The following is a 21,304-nucleotide window of genomic DNA, read 5'->3' as shown; positions in this document are numbered from 1 at the left end:
AAAGGTTCTGATTAACATTCATTTCCAGTATCATTTACTCAACACTAATGATACAATAGGAGCTCTGGTAGCGTAGTGGTTACAAATCGGGCTGCGAGCCACAAGGTCAACTGTTCCGTGAGAGAAAGATGAGGCTTTCTGCTCCCGTAAAAATTTACAGCCTCAGAAACCCTACGCAGGGTCACTATGAGTCGGAACCGACTCCATGGTACTTAACAACAACGATACAGTAACTGTCTGTATGTTCTGTAAATGCCTGGGCATTACGTAACAGTCATACCAATAATTAAAATTAAGAATGCAGGAGTTTCTTTAATTCAATAAGAACTTTTAGTCATTAAAATTAAAAACAATTTGGGGATCCAAGTTTTATGTAATGACTACAACTACTACTATGGTTGTAAAGCTCGGAGCAATCTTTACTGAAAGAGAATTTTCATACATGACTTCAGTAATTCAGTGCATACCTTATGCTTACTATGGTCCTGGAATTCCAATGGATACAGAGACAAGTTCCTCTCCCTTTACACACAGTTACAACACTGTCAAGCAAGGCAGACAGGAAGCACACATGATATGTTATGGGGGCAAAAAGGGCTCTCAATTACTAGCCAAAAGATTGATGGTTCAAAACCACCTATAAACACACCTTGGAAGACAGGAGTGGAGAGCTACTCCTGAGAGGTCACAGCCTTGAAAATGCTATGAAGAAATTCTATTCTGTACATACAGGGTTGCATGGGGTCACCATGGGTCAGAATCAACTTGAAAATAACTAACTAAAACAAGCACTTGACATTTTCCCTCAGTTAATCTTGTTGTTGTTGTTGTTATGTGCCGTGGAGTCGGTTCTGACTCATATCGACCCTGTATAGGGTTTCCGAGGCTGTAAATCTTTACAGGAGCAGAAAGCCTCATCTTTCTCCCGCGTAACAGCTAGTAGTTTCGAACTGCTGACCGCGAGGTTTGCAGCCCTATTTGTAACCACTACGCCAACAGAGCTCCTCAGTTAATCTTAACATACCTTTAAAATAAATGGTACCATTGCCTTCAGAGGTCAGGAAATACCATAAAAAAATTAAACAACATTCCCAAAGCCCCATCACTGGAAATTAGCACAGCCAGGTTTCATCACTTAAGGCTTGAGGACCCTTGCTTATCACACCACTCAGTATTGGATCCCTAGGTGGTAGGATTTAGTGAAATAATTAATGGATGGCAAATCAGGGACAGCTTTATGAAGAAGGTAATGTACAAAAGGGAACCCTGAAAAAGATAAGGGAACAAAAAGGAAGGATTCCCAGGTAACAGTTTAAGAAGCCGGAGCACATTCCAGGAAGAGGGCATTCTGTTTCTCTAGAGCTTGGCCAAACATACCCTGTAAACTGCTATCTAAAGGAGATTTTTACCCTCTCCCTTATCCCAAGCTTACTGCACTTAAAAATATTTTTCATGACAGGATAAAATGGAGAAATATAAAGGTCATTTATCAAGACATCTTCCACTTTGAAGACAGACTACATAATCATGTATGTTCTTTTCCTGGGAACAGGAAAGTGATACTATTTTGGGTTTCCCCTCCTCAATTACAGTATGTATACAATGAGGCACAACTCTCTACAGAAAAAGTGAGTGGATTTTATCATGATTCCCTTTTCAGAAAGTCACACAACCTAAAGTACATCTGTTCAAATAAGAACAATTTAACCGTGTTGGAAAAGAAACCTCTATGTTTAATAACCTTTGGGTTTAATAAGCAAACATCTGTGTAGCACATTTTATGCACAAGATGATTTGCTAGGCACTATGCATCAAGGATTACCCATACTGCCACCCCTGTTCTACCAGGAACACGTGCTCTAGAAACAAGCAATGAGCGGCACAGGTGCCTACAGAAGTGAACAGCTAACTCTCATGTGGGTGCGACAGGAAACAAACTCAGAGAGGATTTCACCATGAGGTGACACTGACCTTGTGCTAGAATTAGACTTGGTGGAGAAGGAGGGAGGTATCGGTGGATTTGCACAGGCTTCTAGTGAGCATGAGCAAAGGTGGAGGAAGATGGAGTGCTGAGTGAGTGGACCAGGGTGATAGCAGCCAGGGCTATATGCAGCGTAAATGTCACAGGCCATGGGACTACAAAGGTGGGATGGGTTCAAACTGTGTGATAGCAGAGGTGAAGGAGTGGAAGACGGAGGCTAGGTATACACAACTGTACAGGCACCTAGCGGCAGTATCTCCTGCATGGCTTACACTGCACCATCAAAGCTGTCATTAGTTGCTGACATGTTGATTCCGATTCATAGTGATCCTCTGTGTGCTGTTCAGCACACACAGGCTTTACTTCGGAGGTGCCTCCGGGAAGATCTGAACCTGCAGTCTTTTGGTTGGTTGACTAGTTGTGGCACCGAGAGACTGTACAAATGACACTCCAGGTTTAGTAGTGAGCCAAAGGTTACACAGCTAGGGCCAAGATCATCTTACACCAGTTGATGCTCTGAATTACATTTTCCGTCTAGGTTTCAGAAAGATCTCTCAGATGGCAGTGAGGATGATGGATAATAGTGGGGCAAGACATTCTTAAGGAGGAGACTGCAAAGTCCCAGGTAGGAGGCAGTGAGATTCTGCATTAATGCAGTCAGTGATAATCACGCTGTGAAGGAGGGGGTAGGTTCCAGAGAGAATTCAAGGGTATAGAAGGCAGAACTCATCTTGATGACAATTGTATCAGGAGAAAAAGGTTTTAAAAAAAAGTAAAATGATTTCTTAACCAAGATGCAGAATTTTCAAGGAGAAATAGGAATAGGAAGGCAATGAATTCAGTTTTGAATTATGTTCATTTGAGATGCCTGAAGGATATTCATGCAAATATGGCCTGAAAATAGAACTGAGTATGCAATGCAGGAATGAGGGCAAGGCAAAGACGCTCTATTTGAGTCATATCAGAACAAGAAGAAAACCTATATGAGGGACCTATGGTGACTAATAAATAACATTTCACATGTAGGGGAAAGGAAGGAAGAAAACATCAAAGGAGGCTGAGGTAAACATGAACACCAGCAGAGAACTACCAGGGGTGTGTCATTCTAGGACAGCAATTCAAGAAGGTGGGAGTGGTCACTAGCATCTGATGCCACCAAAACCCCTTAGGACAACAACAGCAGAAATTGACCTTAATAAATCTATTTCCATAGCAACAGGGCCAGAAACCAGAGTGGTGAGACTTGAGAAAAGATGAATGGAAGAGGTGCGGGCAGCTAGAACAGATGACCTTCTAAAGGATCCAGCTACTGGGGAAAGGGAAATGATTATATTTGAAAGTGTAGAAAAATCAAAGAAGGAGTTTGTTTGTATTTAAAAACACCTGCGAGATTTCAGAGATTAGGATATGGGTGTACATTAAAGAGAAGGATCCCCTGAAAGGAACTGAAAGTGGGAGAGCTAAAAATGGCAAGATTCAGTCAACAAACATTTATTGAGCATCTACCACATGCAAGATGTCAGCACTCCACATACAGAAATAAAGAGCTCAAGACAACCTTACGGTCCAGGGGCAGACTGACCATTCACACTTTTCTGGTGAGAATGTGATGTAGCTAAACTCAGGGGAGGGTGCCCTAAGGACAGTGTCAGGGCCCCTTGAGAGGTGACCGTTGAGTTGATACTGAAATATGTTGTAGGACTGACTGGTCGTTAAAGGAGGGGCCCAGAAAGAGGAAGAAATGTGTGTGCAAGTGCACAGGGAGATGATTAGGTCAAGGAAGCACAGAAGTCAAAGGTCACCAGAGTGTAAGAGGGGAACAAAGGACTGGTAAGAGATAAGGGAGTACCAGATCATAAAAGGCCATGTAAATTCCGATAAAGGAGCTTCAGATTGGTTCCTTGAGGGAGATCACTTGGACTATCAGGTAAAGGGACCAGGAGACAGAATTAGGGCCTGAGTCAAACCAGGCATGGTGGGGATTGGAAGGAAGGGACAAGTCAAAGAATTATGAAGGAGGACTCAGCAGACTTGGAAAGGAAGAAGGAAACTTCTCAAGCTAAGGGGAAATGTTGAAGAAGAAGAAAAATTGTGTGTCTGTTTTAAGTGCCGTCAAGTAGGTACTAACTCATAAGTACCCTGTATAGGGTTTCCAAGGAGTGGATTTGAACTGCTAACCTTGTGATTAGCCACCTAACTCTTAATGGACCAGGACTCTGCCTCCATGGGGGGAGGGAGGGTGCAAAGGAGACTTCACGGCAGTTTCCACTGATCCTACCTGCCTGTAGTAATCTACGTAGGTGACCTCAGTGCCATCCCGCTTCTGAAAGGTGTCTGAAGGTCTCACACACCAATCGATGTCATCAATGCGATAAGTTTTATTATTGTATCTGGAAAGAAGCAAGAGATCTTTTAAAAAAATGTTCCAAATCATACAAAACAAGCTGCCATTTCACCCAACTTTTAATTCATCAAAGTATGTTGTTGTTACGTACTGTGGAGTCGGTTCCAATGCATAGCGACCCTGTATAGGGTTTTCAAAGAGTGGCTGATGAGCTTGAACAGCCGACCCGGCAGTTCAAATGACTTTGCAGTCCAGTGCATTAACCCACAGAGCTACACCAGGTCGCAACAGTATAAGACTCCAGAAATTCAGAAATTAAGGAAGACAGTAACACAAGAATAGCCATGTTTTTTAAGTGTACATCCAATAACTTTTTAAAAATTGTTCGTTGAGAATGTGCACTAAATCAGCAGTTTCTACATGTACAATTCAGTGACAATGACTACAGTCTTTAAGTTGTGCAACCATTCTGGCCCTCCTTTTCCAAGCTGTTCCTTCCCCATTAACATAAATGCACTGCTTCCTAAGTTTCCTATCTAATCTTTCGAGTTGCTGTTATTAATTTGATATCACATAGATAAATCTTGAAAGAGCAAGGCAGGACATTCTTTGCTAAGTAAATTAAACAACTGTTTGGTTTGAAGGGCATATTTTTGGTTTAAAGATAATCTCAGGGCAATCAATTCACGGGTTCATATGCCCTCCATTGCTCCAGAAAATCTTGATCCATGAGAATTTGAAATTCTGTTTTGTATTGCACCCTTTTATCAGGATTCTTCTATAGAATCTTTGATCAAAATGTTCAGTAATGGTAGCTAGACACTATCAAGTTCTTCTGGTCTCATAGCAAATGATGCAGTTGATCCTGAAGGTAATTAGCCACACATTCCATACGTTTCTCCTATATCTAATGTTCCTTCTTCTTCTGTTGCTCCAGAAGAACAGAGACTGAATGTTGTGCTTTCATTGGCCACTTACAAGCATTGAAGACCCCAGGCATTATGCAATTAAGAACAGAAGCACTAAACACATTATAAGGCCAATTCATTGGAATATTCCAAGAAACCATAGCCCTAAACCTTCAAAACAAGGAACCAAATCCCATAAAGTTTTTGGATATACACAAGTAACCTCAGCAGCTGCTGTTTTTTCATTGTTGTGTTTTTGATGATTCGCTCTTATCTAAGAAGCACATTCATTAAATCACTACTATACGAGAAGACATCCATATTCCAACAAATCTAATGGGAAAGTCATTACTTTGCGGTGTACTTTTCTAACTGACAAGCAACTTCAGGTAACCAGTAAAATAGTTGCCATCAAGTCAGTTTCCACTTAGGGCAACCCATGTGTGTCAGAAGAGACTGTGGACACAAGACTTTCAGGGGCTGATTCTTCATAAGTAGGTCACCTGGCCTTTCTTCAGAGAAATTTCTGGGTGGACTCAAATCCCCAACCTTTCACTTAGCAGTCAAGCATGTTAACCCTTTGCACTAAGTAGGGATTAAAGCTAAGTAAATCATTCTTAAACATCCGGTTGGTACAGCATTCCTCAAAAACCTTTCCCCTCCACTTCTGATGCCACTCAAACATTCTCAGCTTATAATTTTTTTCTGATAAAAATCATCAGAAGAAGGCTAATCAACAATGCAGTTTTGTATCCTGCATAACCTGCCAATGAGGGTTGGCCCTTGGAAAAACTGCATAGTAAGTCAGCTACTATCATTGTAAGCTGTCATTCTAAGCTCCTTCTCCCCTTGAGCAGAATTTCTGTGTGGTACAATTGATTAACAGCTAAATGCTAAAAATGGCCTAAGAGTTTGGGAGGGTGCCTAAGACTTGTCTTTACTAAAATTCCAATTTATCTTTCCTGTAAATCAGCCCCACTCCCCCTGCACCCCACTGAGATTCGGACAGTGCTTCCACCCTGGAAAGTCCTGATGCTTGCACAATATTGTGAATGTAATTAATGTCACTGAATAAGACACGTAAACATGCTTAAATGCACATATATTGTTATACATTTTTTAATACCATGAATAAAATTTTAAAATGGGTGGGCAATGCAGAGAGAGGCACAGAGTGTTGGAGGTATGTATGGGGGTAGAGACTGCTGATGTGCAGCAACAGGCAGGTAAAGAGCAGGACATGTTGGACTGTGGACAGTCCCGAACACCACATGAGGAAGTCTAAAATCTAGCCAATGGAGAACAGCCAGGCCTTCTAAACGGGTGTGTAAACTGATCAACTCTGTGCACAGGGCAATACCCTGATGTTATTCTGGTTCCCAAATACCATAAATAATTTATTCTCTGAAGAAAAATGTATTTAAGTGCAGGTGTTTACCTTGTAAGGACAATGAGTCCTAGCAGTTCTTTCTCACACGCCTGCGTGAAGGAAGACATGCCCGTTTTGTGATAAAGACCAGTCATGAATTCCAGAACAGTCTCATTCCGGAGGACTTTATAGCATACATCAGCACTAAACAGCAGCTTGCTTTCAAACTGTGACACAGAAATGGTAAACCCAGGCCAAAGGGACAACCTTTAAAAAGTAATCATAAAATATCAGAAAAAAAGAAACTTTTTAAAACGAGGGTTTTACATAAGAATTCTCTGGATTTTATCAGGCAGTATTTTCCTTAGGCCGATTTCTTCCAGTTTATATGTATTTTTAGCTACATGAGTGTTTTTTATACATGTTGCTATTATTGCTAAGTGCCATTAAGTCAGTAACCCTTTCCAAGGATAGGCTGATGGGTTTGAACTGCTGACCTTGTTAGTGGTTAGCAGCCCAGTGCTTCTCCTACATACAGCACCACACCAGGACTCAACATATTCGGGATTACATGCATTCCTGAAGAACAGGATGTCTCATATGGACTGGATAATTATTTGTCCTGTACAATGTAGACATTTAGCAATATCCCTGACTTCTACCTACAAAATATCAGTAGGAGCCCTTCAGTGTGACAACCAAAAATGTCTCCAGATACTGTACAATGTTGCCTGTGAGAAAAATCACCCCTAGTTGAGACCCACAGCTATAGGATTGATAGGTTTATAGACAAATCTATCTCAACAGGGGAGTCTTGGTGTGGCACTGTGGGTTAATACGCCAGACTGCAAAGCTGGCTGAACTACAAGTTTGGCTGTTCAAGCTCACGACCTGCTCCTCAAAATCCTATACAGGATCGCTATGGGTAGGAACAAACTCGACAGCACTTAACAACAACATCTCAACGGGAAATTTTCTAGGTTCAGAAAAGCACATCTGCTCAAAAGTGAAATGGGCGGATAGATTCAATAATGAGACTAAGACATACTTAGGTGATACACAACTAAACAAGAAAATCTGTAGCCTTTTCCTTTCCACCTTTGTAAATGCTATAGACTGAAAAACCGTGAATAAGAAATGGCATGAAAGAACAGAACACTGATTCATTTTATATTTTTGTGGACTTAACTGACAGACCTTCAGGACCATCATATGCACTGAGCACAGACCCCAAAGTCAGTCCACTGTGGACCCACAAGCATTTCCAATCCTGGTGTCACAGTAAGTGACAAGGGGGAATGGGTAGAATGCTTTTTAAAGACCATCTAACACATTGAATTAGATACAGAAACCAGGTCATTTTTGCTCCACCTGGCAGAAAAAGTCAAAGACCACCCAACCCCTCCACCCTCGTTTTTCTTTTTATATAGACTTTTTCCCCTTTGTGTATCTATCGTTGAGACAATTGTTTCTTTGTTTTTATCTTCTCCATTGATTTTGGATAGCCAAGTAACTTATTTAAGATGTATCTGACCACTTTCCCTGAAGGACCTACTTCTCAGTTTAGATTAAGAATTCTGTGTTTCTAACAGTTCTATCCTTCACTAGGGTAGTGGGTTGGTTTCTCTGCTTAGCCTCTGCTTAACAAGTGATTTCTTATTTACTGCCTTACCTATATAAATTGTCATTCAGCAAGAAACAGTAACTACGTATGAGAACATAACACAGTTTACTCTACTTTCATGATTATTTGTCTACACGGAAAATTCAGTTTTTGAATATGACAATGATCTGCCACATTTATATTTATAAAACTGGAAACAAAAAAAATTTTAAAGGCCAGTCTGCTGACTTCATATTAATCATTCCAGAAAAAAAAATAACTTGAATATTACAAAAATCTTATTACATTGTACACCGTGTAGTCTCTCATAGGAGGCATAATTACGTAACACTATACTGAAAATGATGTGGCTCACATTAAGACAATTTCAGAGTAGCAGAAATATAAATAAACCTACTTGTGTTGGGGAATTTCCACTGGCTCAGAAGGATTATAGTAGTTCCGTCCGATTTGGTACATGGATAACTTTTTTAAGATCCTGCAGATAAAGTTTTTGAAGCTTGAGTAAGTATCAGTCAGTGACAATGTGTAACTTTATTCTATTACTAAAAATAATGATAAACACATAGAGCAAAGAACTGTCATTTTTATAGCACTGGGATGCCTGTTGTTGTTGTTGTTAAGTGCCGTCGAGTCGGTTCTGACCCATAGTGACCCTGTACAGGGTTTCCGAGGCTGTAAATCTTTACGGGAGCAGAACGCCTCATCTTTCTCCCACGGAGCGGCTGGTAGTTTCGAACTGCTGGCCTTAAAGTTCACAGCCCGATTCGTAACCACTACGCTACCAGAGCTCCATTAGGTACTAAATATATACATGAGTGTATATACAAGGAGACCTCAGAGAGTTTGTGGGAAAATTTCATTATCTTTCTATTCCATTTTCCACAAACTTTTTAAAGCCCTTCGTGCAAGAAGTATCACTCTTTCATATGTGAGAATGGTCCAACTTATGTTATCTTTGTCTGTCTGCATTTAACTGCCGAGATAACTATGTGGTTCCCTGCCAATTCAGCCCTGTGGTTATGGCATTCTGGTTAGCCTGGAGGGTGAGAAAAGTCATACCTAACGTGTCTTTTGGCTTCCGCTCTGTTTTGAAATGAAAAGTCTATTTCCAATGAGTTACTCACACTCCCCAGATGCTACCAAGCAACATGCCTGTCTCCTCACCAACAAATCTCAGTCACCTTTGGAATTGAGACCTTGACAGCATGAGACTGCCCAGAGTATGTAGAAAAGCAGAGAGCTTCAAGTCAGAAAATGGAGGTTCCAACTGTGTGACTTTGAGTACAATCACTAAGCCTCAGTCTCTTCATCTATCAAACGGACTCTAGTAAGAGAATCCAGTCAGGTAAAAACATAAATGTCAAGAGTTCTGTAAGTGAAAGCCATCTTCCAAATGTTAGCTGATATAGAACTGTATTTTCTCCAGGGGGCATGTGAAGGCTGTCTTCTGAAGAGCAAATATGCAGCTCAGAGCTGAGGCCCCGATAAGATCAAAAGATGTCCGACCAGAATTAGGAAACAGTGGTCATTGTGGGGGAAGTCCCTATATGTGTACTGCTCTGCAAGGACAGGAAAGGTCCTGTCCTCAGCCTCTCCAGGGGCCTCTTCAGCAAAGAGCTCATCTAAGACTTTGAAACAAAACTAAAACTAAAGAAAGAAAAAACCCTACTGCCATTGAGTAGATTCTTATTCACAGTGACTCTACCTAGGATTTCCAGAGACTGAAAATCTCTGTAGTAGCAAGCAGCCTCATCTTTCTCCCACGAAGCAGCTAGTGGGTTTGAACCACTGACGTTGAGTTTAACAGCTCAGCACCTAACTGATCCACACTAGTAAACCAGCAGTTCTTGAGCTTTGAGGTACTGGGTCATCTGGGAAGTTTGCTAAAACTATGAATTTCCAGGTCCCATCCATGAAATTATGATTTATTAGTTCTGGTCAGGGGCCACGGAGTTTCCAAAATGACTTTAAAGCAGATGATCGTCGGACCAGTCAAGGAAACACTGGAAAGCTTAGTTCTAACCTTCCTTCTACCCCCACACAAACATGGGGAGAGAGAAAATGGTACTATCTTCTCGCATCCAGTATAAATGAGACTGGAGAAAGATAAATCTTTCACTTTACTAACTCAAACATACGGTTGTTGTGTTGTCAGCCAATATCGAGTCAGCCTGTCTCATGGAAACACCATTTATAACAAGACAAAGCTCTGCTTAGTCCTGTACCATCCCAATGATGGGTTGTGTACTAGACTGATAGAATCCGCAGAATTTTCATTGGTTGATTTTCATGAACACATCATCTGGTTTTTCTTCCTAATCTGTCTTAGTCTGGAAGCTCTACTGAAACTTTTTCATCATCACAGCCAAGCACACCTGACAGACCAGTCATTTGGTGTCTGAGGTGCATGAGGTGCATTGGTCAGGAATTGAACTCAAGTCTCCTGCACAGAAGGCAAGAATTCTGCCAGTGAAACACCACGGCTCCCTCATAACTCTTTGCTGCTGTTGTGTGCCGGCGAGGCAGTTTCTGAGAGCGGCTGGTGAGTTTTGAACTGCCGACCTTTCAGTTAGCAGCCCAGCGCTTATCCTATGGTGCCTCAGCTCAGCTTTGTCATGTTCTCTGAGTTGCCTTGAGTAATGGTGGTGGTGGTAGTGTGCTGTGGAGTAGGTTCCAACTCACAGTAACCCTGTATACAGGGTTTCCAAGGCTGTAAATCTTTATGGGAGCAGAAAGCCTCATCTTTCTCCCACGGAACAGCAGGTAGTTTCTAACTGCTGACTCTGAGGTTACCAGCCCAATTCGTAACCACTACGCTACCAGAGCTCCTTGACTTGAGTAATACTGGGTAATAATGATTTGTGCCAGTGAGAAGCTGTGCTGGATGGTGATGTACCTCTGTAAGCAAGTCCATGGAAGTTCTACCATGGTATTAAAAGAAAAATGGTCCTAAAGAGGTAACTGTTGCTGGCACACTGCCTACGAAATTGTTGATGATCTTAATACTCAGGCTCTATGCTTAAAAGTATCATTAGTCTAAATTAAATTCACTTTCCAATTATCTTACGTTTTGAAGATGCGGCTGAAAACCTGGATACACATAGGGGAGCTCGAGGGGAGCTCCCTCGTCAGAGTGATTGTAATCTTCACAGACTCGCCTCTCCGAGTTTCACTTGACAATTCCGTGACCTGGAAAAAGTAGTAGTTCATGTGTAATCTCTGGAATACCCCCACATGGGCAAAATGCTGCTATCATAAACTCATCACCATTTGACAGACATTAGCAGAAACCAAACTGCAGGTATGAGTATATGATGACTCATCTAATCATTGTGTTTAAAGGATTTTCCTTTTTGGTATCAGTCTAATCCTAGAAAACGTACAGATGTCTCAGCTCTCTTAAACTTCTTCAGGGAGAATCAAAGCCAGACTCATGGCTCAAAGACTCCATCCCAAGGAAATTCCAGAATTTTGACCTCTCAGGGGAAGGAAGATAACATTATTTTGAGAGTCTGATGAAAAGTTTGACATTGAATTAAACATTATCCTAAGAAAATCTCACATATTTATATATCACAACAAGCTTTCTGCTCCTATAAAGATTCACAACCTTTAAAACCCTGTACGGGGTCATCATGAGTCAGAACCAACTCCACGACATACCACCACCACCATAATGTACGAGGGGGATTTAAAAAGTTGATAGAAAAATTCTATTATCTTTTCATTCCATTTTCCATGAACTTTTGAAGACTTCATGTATTTATATATCACAACAATGTATATAATGTACCCATTTTTAGGGGTCCAAGGACCCCAGAAAATTACTATTAGACTGTCCTGACCATAGGGGATCCTGGTAGCACAGGGGTTAAACGCTTGACTGCCAACCTGAAAGGCTGAAGGTTCAAACCCACCACCTGCTCTTCAGAAGAAAGAAGTGACAGGCTACTTCTAAAAAGATTACAGCCTTGAAAACCCTCAAGGGCATTCTCTTCTGTCCTGCAGGGTCACAATGAGTTGGAATTAACACAACGACAACCAGTTTTATTGCTGTGATCAGTCCAGGTTCATGGAGTCCAGAGGACTACCTCTCATAAATTTCCTTATAAAACAGGAGAGGAGCAGAAGAGATAAAGAAAGCAACGGAGAGGGAAGTGACAAGAGGAGAAAAATAACATAGGGAGAAGACAGAGGAAGTCAAAACAGAAAGGAAGTCTGATTTTATTCATTATTTTTGAAATGTCTAGAGTAAGTCCTGTTTTTGTTGTTGTGAAGTGCTGTTGAGTCAGTTCCAACTCATAGTGACCCTGTGGGAGCAGAAAGCCTCACCTTTCTTCCTCAAGAGTGGCTGCTGGGCTTAACTGCCAACTTCCTAGTCCAGCGCTTATCCTATGGAGCCATCATGCTCCCAGAAAAAGCCTCAGGGTTCTTATAATGGGAAACAGAGTTCTGGCAATACTTTGAATGCATGAGAAAGTGTCTAGACCAGCTCCCCAACATAACATAAAGTTCCTTGGATCTGACATGTTTTTGGAATAATTTTTTTTTTTTTAAAGAACAAATCAATCAATAACTATCAACTGATAATTGAGGATTTTTCAAAAGGATACATAATTAGATTTAAGGCTGGTGAAGAAGCATTTGTTTATGTTGCTTCCACTTTCAGTAGCTGGGAAATATTTAATCAGTCTTAGGTGGAAGCAAGTGATCATGGCATCACCACTGAGAAGCTTGTCCTTTCACAGGGGATGAAATCACTTTATTGAGATGATTTCCTGCTTGATATAATAGAGTACAGACACCAGGAAGACTTCATCTGGGCATCATCCAGGACAAGTTTGGCAGGAAAGGGATTATCTCAACATGTTGCCCTCTTTGGAAACTGCATTCCTAGCAGCCAGGAGAACATCTCCCCAAATGTTTATCTGAGATCAAATTCATCAGTCCCCCTTGTGCATCCTAACAAAAAAATCAACTTTTTTTGCTTCCTATGTCTGTTTGGAACCCATCAACCACCAGTCCGCAAGGTGAACTATCCTAGAGTGAAGTTTCACGACTGCAACTCATTCCAGTAATTGGTTAACAAGTGGTAAACTGTGTGTCTACACCAGCAATGTCCCTAATCTGTCTCTGCTATCTCAGTACCATTATTTACCTCCATGCTTAAAAGCACAACTGTTGGAAATAACCAGATTCCAGTTTGCATCTTTGTACATCCTGTGGGATCTGGAGCACGTTACTTAAAACTCTTTAAGACATTTCCTCTTCTTTGGAGTGCGAGTGAGTCTCATCTGTGTCCCTGCATAATGAAAACTGACTGAAATCATGTAGAAGTACCCAGCGAGTACAGGGTCTGGCACTCAGGAAGTTTTAATGGATGGCAGCAGTTTATATCTTTGATCAAGCCCTTATTACATCCTGCTCAGATTATTTCAGTGGTATTTTATCTTTACTTCTGTTCCCTAGATCATTCAATGTTGTTGTTAAGTGCCATCAAGTTGCTTCAGACTCATAGTGACCCTACATGGGGTTTCTGAGGAGCAACTGGTGAGCTTGAACCGCCGACCTTGTGGTTCAAACTGACCTTGCAGTTCAGTGCATTAACCCACAGAACCATGGCTGTGCAATTTAACACAGATGCATGGAAAAAGGACCCCAGGTGGTACAGTTAGATTAAGTGTGGGGTTGCTAACCACAAAGTTGGCAGTTCAAACCTCCCAGCCACTCCAAGGGAGACAGTTGAGGCTGTCTGCTCCAGTAAAGCTCTTCAGTCTCGGTAAAGCTGAAGGAGCAGTTGTGCTCTGTCTTAACAGGGTCACAACAAGTTGGCTTTGACTCAATGATAGTGGACTTGGCAATAGAAATGCCCTTACAAAGGCTTCAGTGACCCAAAGTTGTCATTGTTATTGTTAAGAGCTATCGATTCAATTCCGACCCACAGCGACCCTTTATAGGGGTTCCGAGGAGCAGCTGGTGAGCTTGAACCACCAACTTTGCAATTCAAATGGCTTTGCAGTCTTGCGCATTAACCCACAGAGCCACAGCAGGATTCCAGAGTACCCTTATTCCTCACCATGACATTAAAGTCTTCCTTCATGAACCCCCAGCTAAAACTTCCAACGCCTTCCCTCACCTTCTATTAGTATACCTTTGTTCCTCTGGCCTTTACCTAGGAATCACCTTCCTCCCATGACACTCCTACCAAGAAACATTAAATATCACTCCTTCCAAGTAGTGTTCCTCAATCCCCATTGGGAATCACCTTTCCTGTCATCAAATTCTGAATGATGACCTTGGGGCAAGTGACTTAGCCTAAGACTCCAGGGATAGTGAGAAGACAATGAGATCATGAATGTTCACTGGTCCCACAGAGTTAGTACTCAACAAATGCAACCTGGTAGGGGTAATAGTAGTAGTGGGGGTAGCAGTTCACTTCATGGAGCACAAAGTATCATCTGTTCAGCTTAAGAGAAATGTATTAGGGCTAAACCAGAGAAGAACTAACTAAACACGCAATGGTTTGCATTCAACTGCTGTTCAAACCCACCAGTGCTACCACTGGTTGACTTAGTCATCTGTTTCCCTTAAGATTATAGTGAATGGTTTACAAGCTTTCATGGGTGTGCTTAGTTTCAGAATGAGGGAGGTAAGGTAGAATCCCCAATGAACAGTATATTCCTCTATTCCAGATGGGTCTGTTAACAAGGGGTGGGGGATGATGCTAATAGGATTTTTATGATTCCACTGTGAGTAACTGTTAGCAGGAGTCATTGCAATGGTCAAAACTAAAATTGTAGCAGATGTGTAACTAAAAGGAAGAAGTAGGTAATATTTAATTTCAGGAACAGACCATTCTAGCACCATCAAGAAAGAACATGAGTGGAACGTGAGATCTCTACCTAGAAAAGTAGCAACAACAGAGACAGTGGCAAAGAGAGAGAGAGAGTAGCTCTAGGCCCATGGGCTGAGTAAGGTGGTGTGCCTGCAGACAGGAGGCTGGCTGTGCCCTTTGGACATTGAAATTAACATATATTATTTGTTTTGTTTTGTATGTGTGCATCAGATATTTTTGTTCATTTGTGAAATGTAAGATGTAAATGGGGAACCACAATGAGGAAGCAGGATAACTGCTGTTGCAGGGAGGAGATTGTAATCATTGAGATGAAACAAAGTATATGATTTGTTGAATGTAAAACTGACGATCTTGTCTATAAACCTTCACTCAAATTCACAATATATTTTTTTTTTAAGTGAAGAAGTCTTGAAGAATTTACTGATAAATAACAAAGACTACAACCTTCAGAATGTGCCCTTTGGTTGTTTAAATGACTATATATTTTTGAGTGTTTTTGTGTACATGCAAAACAAAACAACAACAACAAAAAAACTCAGAAGTAGTAGAAGCAAATACTCTCAAATGATGATGCACGAAGGGAATTGTAATCATTGCAATGAAACAAAATACAACAGGATTAATGCAAAATCGATATTTTCCCATGTAAATTATCACTAAATTCACAACAAAAGCTTTTTTTAAAAGCTAGACAATGAATAAGGAATATTGAAGAAAAATTGACACATATGAATTATGGTGTTTGTGATTTAGAGAATTATTTAATATTTTTCTTCTGGCTGTAGTCCTTGTAACTCCCAACCAAATGACTCTTTTTCTGCTGGTCTGGGTAAGAAAAGGTGAGAGAAAATACTGACAGGATGATATGATTCATTTGTGGATTTTAACAGAGTTAGCTTAATTGTAAAAACTTGAAATTGTACTTTTCCAAATATGATGTTCTTCTCTAGGGACTGATCCTTTCTGAAAATGTGTCCCAAGTGGGCATTACTGAGGAGAATCTCTTCTGACACTGAATTGTAATCTATTCTGGTAGCATAGTGGTTATGAGTTGAACTGCTAACCTCAAGGTCAGCTGTTAAAAACTACCAGCCGTTCTGCGGGAGAACGATGAGGTTCTCCTCTCTGCTCCCATAAAGATGTACAGCCTCAGAAACCCTATACAAGGTCGCTAGAAGTTGGAGATAACTCGAAGGCACCTAACAACAACAAAACAATTTCATGTGCCTCCATCTCCAACAACAAAAGAGTACTTGCCAAATACTGTGTGCTCAGACATAGTAAATGAGAAAGAATGATACTAACTTATTTCTATCATCTTCAGAGTAAAAATATTTCCACTTTGGTAAAATACAACTGATGTAAGCTGGACCACTCAAGTACTAGTTGCCATTGATTCTAAGTCACAGCAACCCCATGCGGGTCAGAGTAGAACTGTATTCTAGGGGATTTTTAACAGCTGATTTGTTTTTAAGGCAAGTGCCAGACATTTCTTCCAAGGTGCCTCAAATCTTAGGTTAACAACTGAGCACACTAATCACATGTACTACACAGGGACTCCATATTTCAGGGTTTGTTGTTGTTAAGTGCCGTTGAGTCGGTTCCAACCCACAGCAACTCTGTATAGGGTTTCCAAGGAGCAGCTGGTGAGGTTGAACCACCAATCTTGCAGGTCAAATGGCTTTGCAGTCTGGTGCATTAACCCACAGCACCACACCAGGGTAGTATATAATAATTATGATATCAAAATTTCTACACTATTATCACAAATGTCTATCTACAAGAACAAGATGATCTTTAATGATAACAACACGTTTGAACTATGTCACTGAAGAGGCTATGAATGTTAGAATGTTATTAACATCTAGGGGCCACAGAACAAAATATAAAGGGATCAATAAGGACTTACAGTGAATAAAAATATTTCTAAACCTACAAGTCCAAGTTTTTCAAGTCCTTAATATTAACCATACAGTATAACTTCAAAGTTCCATATTGAAATGGAATGACCACTCAAATTGCTCTTAAAATCTCAGTTCTAAACAAAGGTGCCCAGAGTTCACAAAGATATGACTGGAATCTAGAAATTTAAATGTATGCTATTATTACCATCCTGTTCAAAATGTTGAACAGATTAAGTTTTCCTAGAGACAGAAGTATATAGAGTTTTAATACAATGCCCAGTTTTAATTTTTCTACAGAAACTGGTTCTTTTTCCATCAAATTTCCTTCTGAACAAATCATATAATTAAATGATAAACTTCAATGTCTTCCATTTTAGGCTTAAAAATGGTGAAAGTGTGAAAAAAGGGTAAAGAGCTCTGAAACATGTAATCACCATTCCAGTGATGGTGGTGGTGTGCCATGGAGTCAGTTCTGACTCATAGCCCCCCTGCATAGGGTTTCCAAGGCTGTAAATCTTTATGGGAACAGAAAGCTTCATGTTTCTCCCACAGAACAGCTGGTAGTTTCTAACTGCTGATCTTGGTATCAGTAGCCCAACTCATAACCCCTAGGCCAACAGAGCTGCTTATTCCAATGCTAGCACCATTTTAAAAATACTCTAAGAATTGATATTAGTAATCCATACTTCATAAGAGTATGTGAAGATTAAACCAAGTCACAAAATGAGAGTTTTAGAATCAGAGGTTCATGCAAAGTTAATTGGAAACAGAGGTGTATCTGTGTAGGAACAAATCAGTCAGAGCAAGTTTTAAGCATTGAAGCCAAAGCCTAAGTGGTGTTTCCTGAAGTCAGATGCCTATTTCAAGGACACTGTGCCACAAACCAAAGTTGCTGAAATGTAGTGTTTGTCCAACCTAAACAGTATCACATGAGAGGGTCCCGGATTGAGTAGGAGAAAATGTGGAACAAAACTCAAACTTATTTAATAATTTTTAAAAAGACCGTACTTACTGGTCAGAAAGAAACTAGAGGAACCTGAGACTACCGTCCTTGACTACCCTTCAGGTTTGGAAAGGAACTCACCCTGGTGACCCAATTTTCAGCCAAGCAGCAGAGAGGTTTATAGGGGGAAACGACAACACTGGGAAGACAACACTAATAAGACGTGCTTACCACGGAATGGTCAATCATTCAGAACAAAAATGGCAACATTTTCCTAAGGACAAAGTTGAGAAAGGACAGGAAGGTGGGTGGAATGGAAATAGGAATGGCAGGGAGGAAGTGGGATAACTGCTGTTGTGTGGAAGGGACTGTAATCACTGAGATGAACAAAGCGTTGATTTGTAGGATGTAAAGCTGATGATCTTGTCTGTAAGTCTTCACACAATTCTCCAAAAAAGCAAAAAAAGAGAGAATTTTCCAACAATGCAAAAAAGTAGCGTTTGTACAAGAGGTCTCATTTTTTAAATGGAAGACCATCAGCTTCTTAATTTAGAAATCAATTACCAATGAGGCCTTAATTGGGAAGCCTTTTAGCATATAGGTAGGGGAATAGGAAAAGGAAACTGTCGCAAAAATCCACGTGTGTGTATATCCACCACTTGTCTGTCAGTGTGTCGTACTATGGTGGCTTATGTGTTGCTTCAATACAAGAAACTATGTTACTAGTATTACAAATATCAGCAGAGTCACCATAGGAGACAGGTTTTAGTAGTTTCCAGACCAAAACAGACTAGTAAGGAAGATCTAGGAATCTTCTTCTGAAAGTTAGCCAATGAAACCACCAAAGATTCGAGCAAAATATTGCTTGACTGGACTCAAACATTCCAACAATCATGAAAATGACACAAGAACAGGCAACATTTCATTCTGTTATACATAGGGTGGCCATGAGTCAGAGCTGACTTGACAGTGTGTATATATATATATATATATATATATATGTATGTATGTATGTATGTATGTATCCATCGTCATCAAGTCAATTCCAACTCAGAGTGACCCTACAGGACAGGGTAAAACTGACCCGTTGTTGTTGTTAAGTGCCATCAAGTAAGTTCCGACGCACAGTTGCCCTGTATAGGTTTTCTGAGGAATTACTGGTGGGTTTGAATAGCCTTCCTTATGGTTAGAAGTTCAGTGCTTATCCTACAACACCAAAGTAGGACCCCAGAATTGCCCTAAAGGATTTGCAAAATGTAATCTTTATAGAAAAATGTAATCTTTATAGAAGCAGACTGCCACATCTTTCTCCTATTGAGTGATTGGTGGATTCAAACCATTGAGCTTTTTGGTTTTCTGATGAATACTTAACTACTGTACCACCATGGTGCTCTCTATAAATATACATATGTGAATTCATATATATGTGCACACACATATCCAATACGTACATACTCATATATATAGATGTATACCTATATATACATATATACACACACATATACTCTCCACCACTCATCTGTCTGTTGACCTGTGGTGACGTGTGTGTTGCTGCGATGCTGGAAGTTATAACACTGGTATTTTAAACACCATGGTGGACAGGTTTCAGTGGAGTTTCCAAATGAAGACAGACTAAGAAAAAGGAAAGGCTGAAAAATATTTAGCCAGTGGCACACTGTTAGATATAACGCTGGAAGATGAAAACTTTATGAATGGTAGCAGAACACTGGCAGACAAAGAACTGAAGCTGAGCCCTTCAGATTGGAAGGCACTCAGATGTCACTAAGGAAGAGCTGCCTCCTCAGCGTAGAGTTGACCATAATGACATGAATACAGCAAAGTCTTTGGGACCATAATTTGCTAATTGGGCACTATCCAAAATGAGGAGAAAAGCTTCAAGCATCAATTAAAAATCGAAACATGGAATGTAATAAGTATGAATCTAGGAAAACTGAAGCTATCAAAAATTAAAAGGCATGACTACAGATCAATATCCTAGGTATCAGTGAGCTAAAATGGGCTGGTATTAGCCATTTTGAATCAGACAATCATATGGTTTACTATGCCAGGAATGTAAAATTCAAGAAGAATGGCATCTCATTCATCAATAGAAAGAATATTTCAAGTTCCATCTTAAAGCACATTGCTATTTGTGATAATATCCACATGCCTACAAGGAAAACTAGCTAATACCACTATTATTCAAATTTACACACCAACCACTAAAGCCAGTGTTGATAAGAAATGTTAAGAAATGAGGAAGTAAAACAGCAAAACAGAAAATTTCAAAGGACAGGTCAAGAGACAAAGTTAAGTATCATAATGAAATATACAAAGAACTAGAGTTAGAAAACCAAAAGGGTAGAACATGCTCAGCATTTCTCAAGCTGAGGGAATTGAAGAAAATTTCAAACCTCAACATGCAATACTGAAAGACTGTATGGGCAAAATATTGAATGATGCAGAAAGCATCAAAAGAAGATGAAAGGATTACACAGAGCCACTACATAAAAAGGAAATGGTTGATGTTTAACCATTTCAAGAGGTAGCATATAATCAAGAGCCAATGATACTGAAGTTGTAAGTCCAAAGTACACTGAAGGCATTGGCAAAGAACAAGGCTCTGAGAATTAATGGAATACAAATTCAAACTTTCAACAAACTGATTCAGTACTGTAGGCACTCACTCATCTATGCCAAGAAATTTGGAAGATAGCTACCTGGCCAAACTGATTGGAAGAAATCCATATTTGTGCCCATCCCAAAAAGAAGTGACCTAATGGAATGTGGAAATCATTGGACAATATCATTAATATTGCATGCAAGTAAAATTTTGTTAAAGTATAAATTCAAAAATGGCTGCAAAGTACATTAACAAGGAATAGTCAGAAGTTCAAACCAAATTCAGGTGAAGATGTGGAAGGAGGGATATCATTGCTGATGTCAGATGGATCTTGGCTGAAAGCAGAGAATACCAAAAAGATGTTTACCTGTGCTTTATTAACTATGCAAAAGGTTTCGATAGTGTGGATTATGACGAGCTATGGGCAACATTGCGGAGAATGAGTATTCCAGAATATTTAATTGTGTTCATGAGAAACCTGTACATTGACGAAGAGGCAGTTTTTCAAACAGAACAAGGGGTACTAAATGGTTTACAATTAGGAAGGTGTGTACCAGGGTTTTATTCTTTCACCATATTTATTCAATCTGTATGGAATTATGTTGTTGTTGTTAAGTGCCATCGAGTCGGGTCCGACCCATAGCGACCCAGTACAGGGTTTCCGAGGGTGTAAATCTTTACGGGAGTAGAAAGCCTCATCTTTCTCCCGCGGAGCGACTGGTAGTTTCGAACCGCTGACCTTAAGGTTC

General features: G+C 40.3%; 1 protein-coding gene across 1 annotated transcript in view; it reads right to left on the bottom strand.

Annotated features, from left to right (window-relative positions):
• Window positions 1-21,304, bottom strand: part of PIWIL4 (piwi-like RNA-mediated gene silencing 4) — a 59,037-nt gene that overhangs the window by 27,781 nt on the left and 9,952 nt on the right. The window contains exons 5-8 of the mRNA XM_006833740.1: window positions 11,297-11,418; window positions 8,624-8,704; window positions 6,672-6,869; window positions 4,260-4,371 (exon numbers count right to left, since the gene is read on the bottom strand). Coding sequence (XP_006833803.1) covers window positions 4,260-4,371; window positions 6,672-6,869; window positions 8,624-8,704; window positions 11,297-11,418 — 513 coding nt within the window. The remainder of the gene's footprint in view (window positions 1-4,259; window positions 4,372-6,671; window positions 6,870-8,623; window positions 8,705-11,296; window positions 11,419-21,304) is intronic.

The sequence above is a fragment of the Chrysochloris asiatica genome, unplaced genomic scaffold (assembly GCF_000296735.1).
Source record: "Chrysochloris asiatica unplaced genomic scaffold, ChrAsi1.0 scaffold00008, whole genome shotgun sequence".
NCBI classification, from domain to species: Eukaryota; Metazoa; Chordata; class Mammalia; order Afrosoricida; family Chrysochloridae; genus Chrysochloris; species Chrysochloris asiatica.
This window is presented reverse-complemented; position numbering and strand designations above follow the sequence as displayed.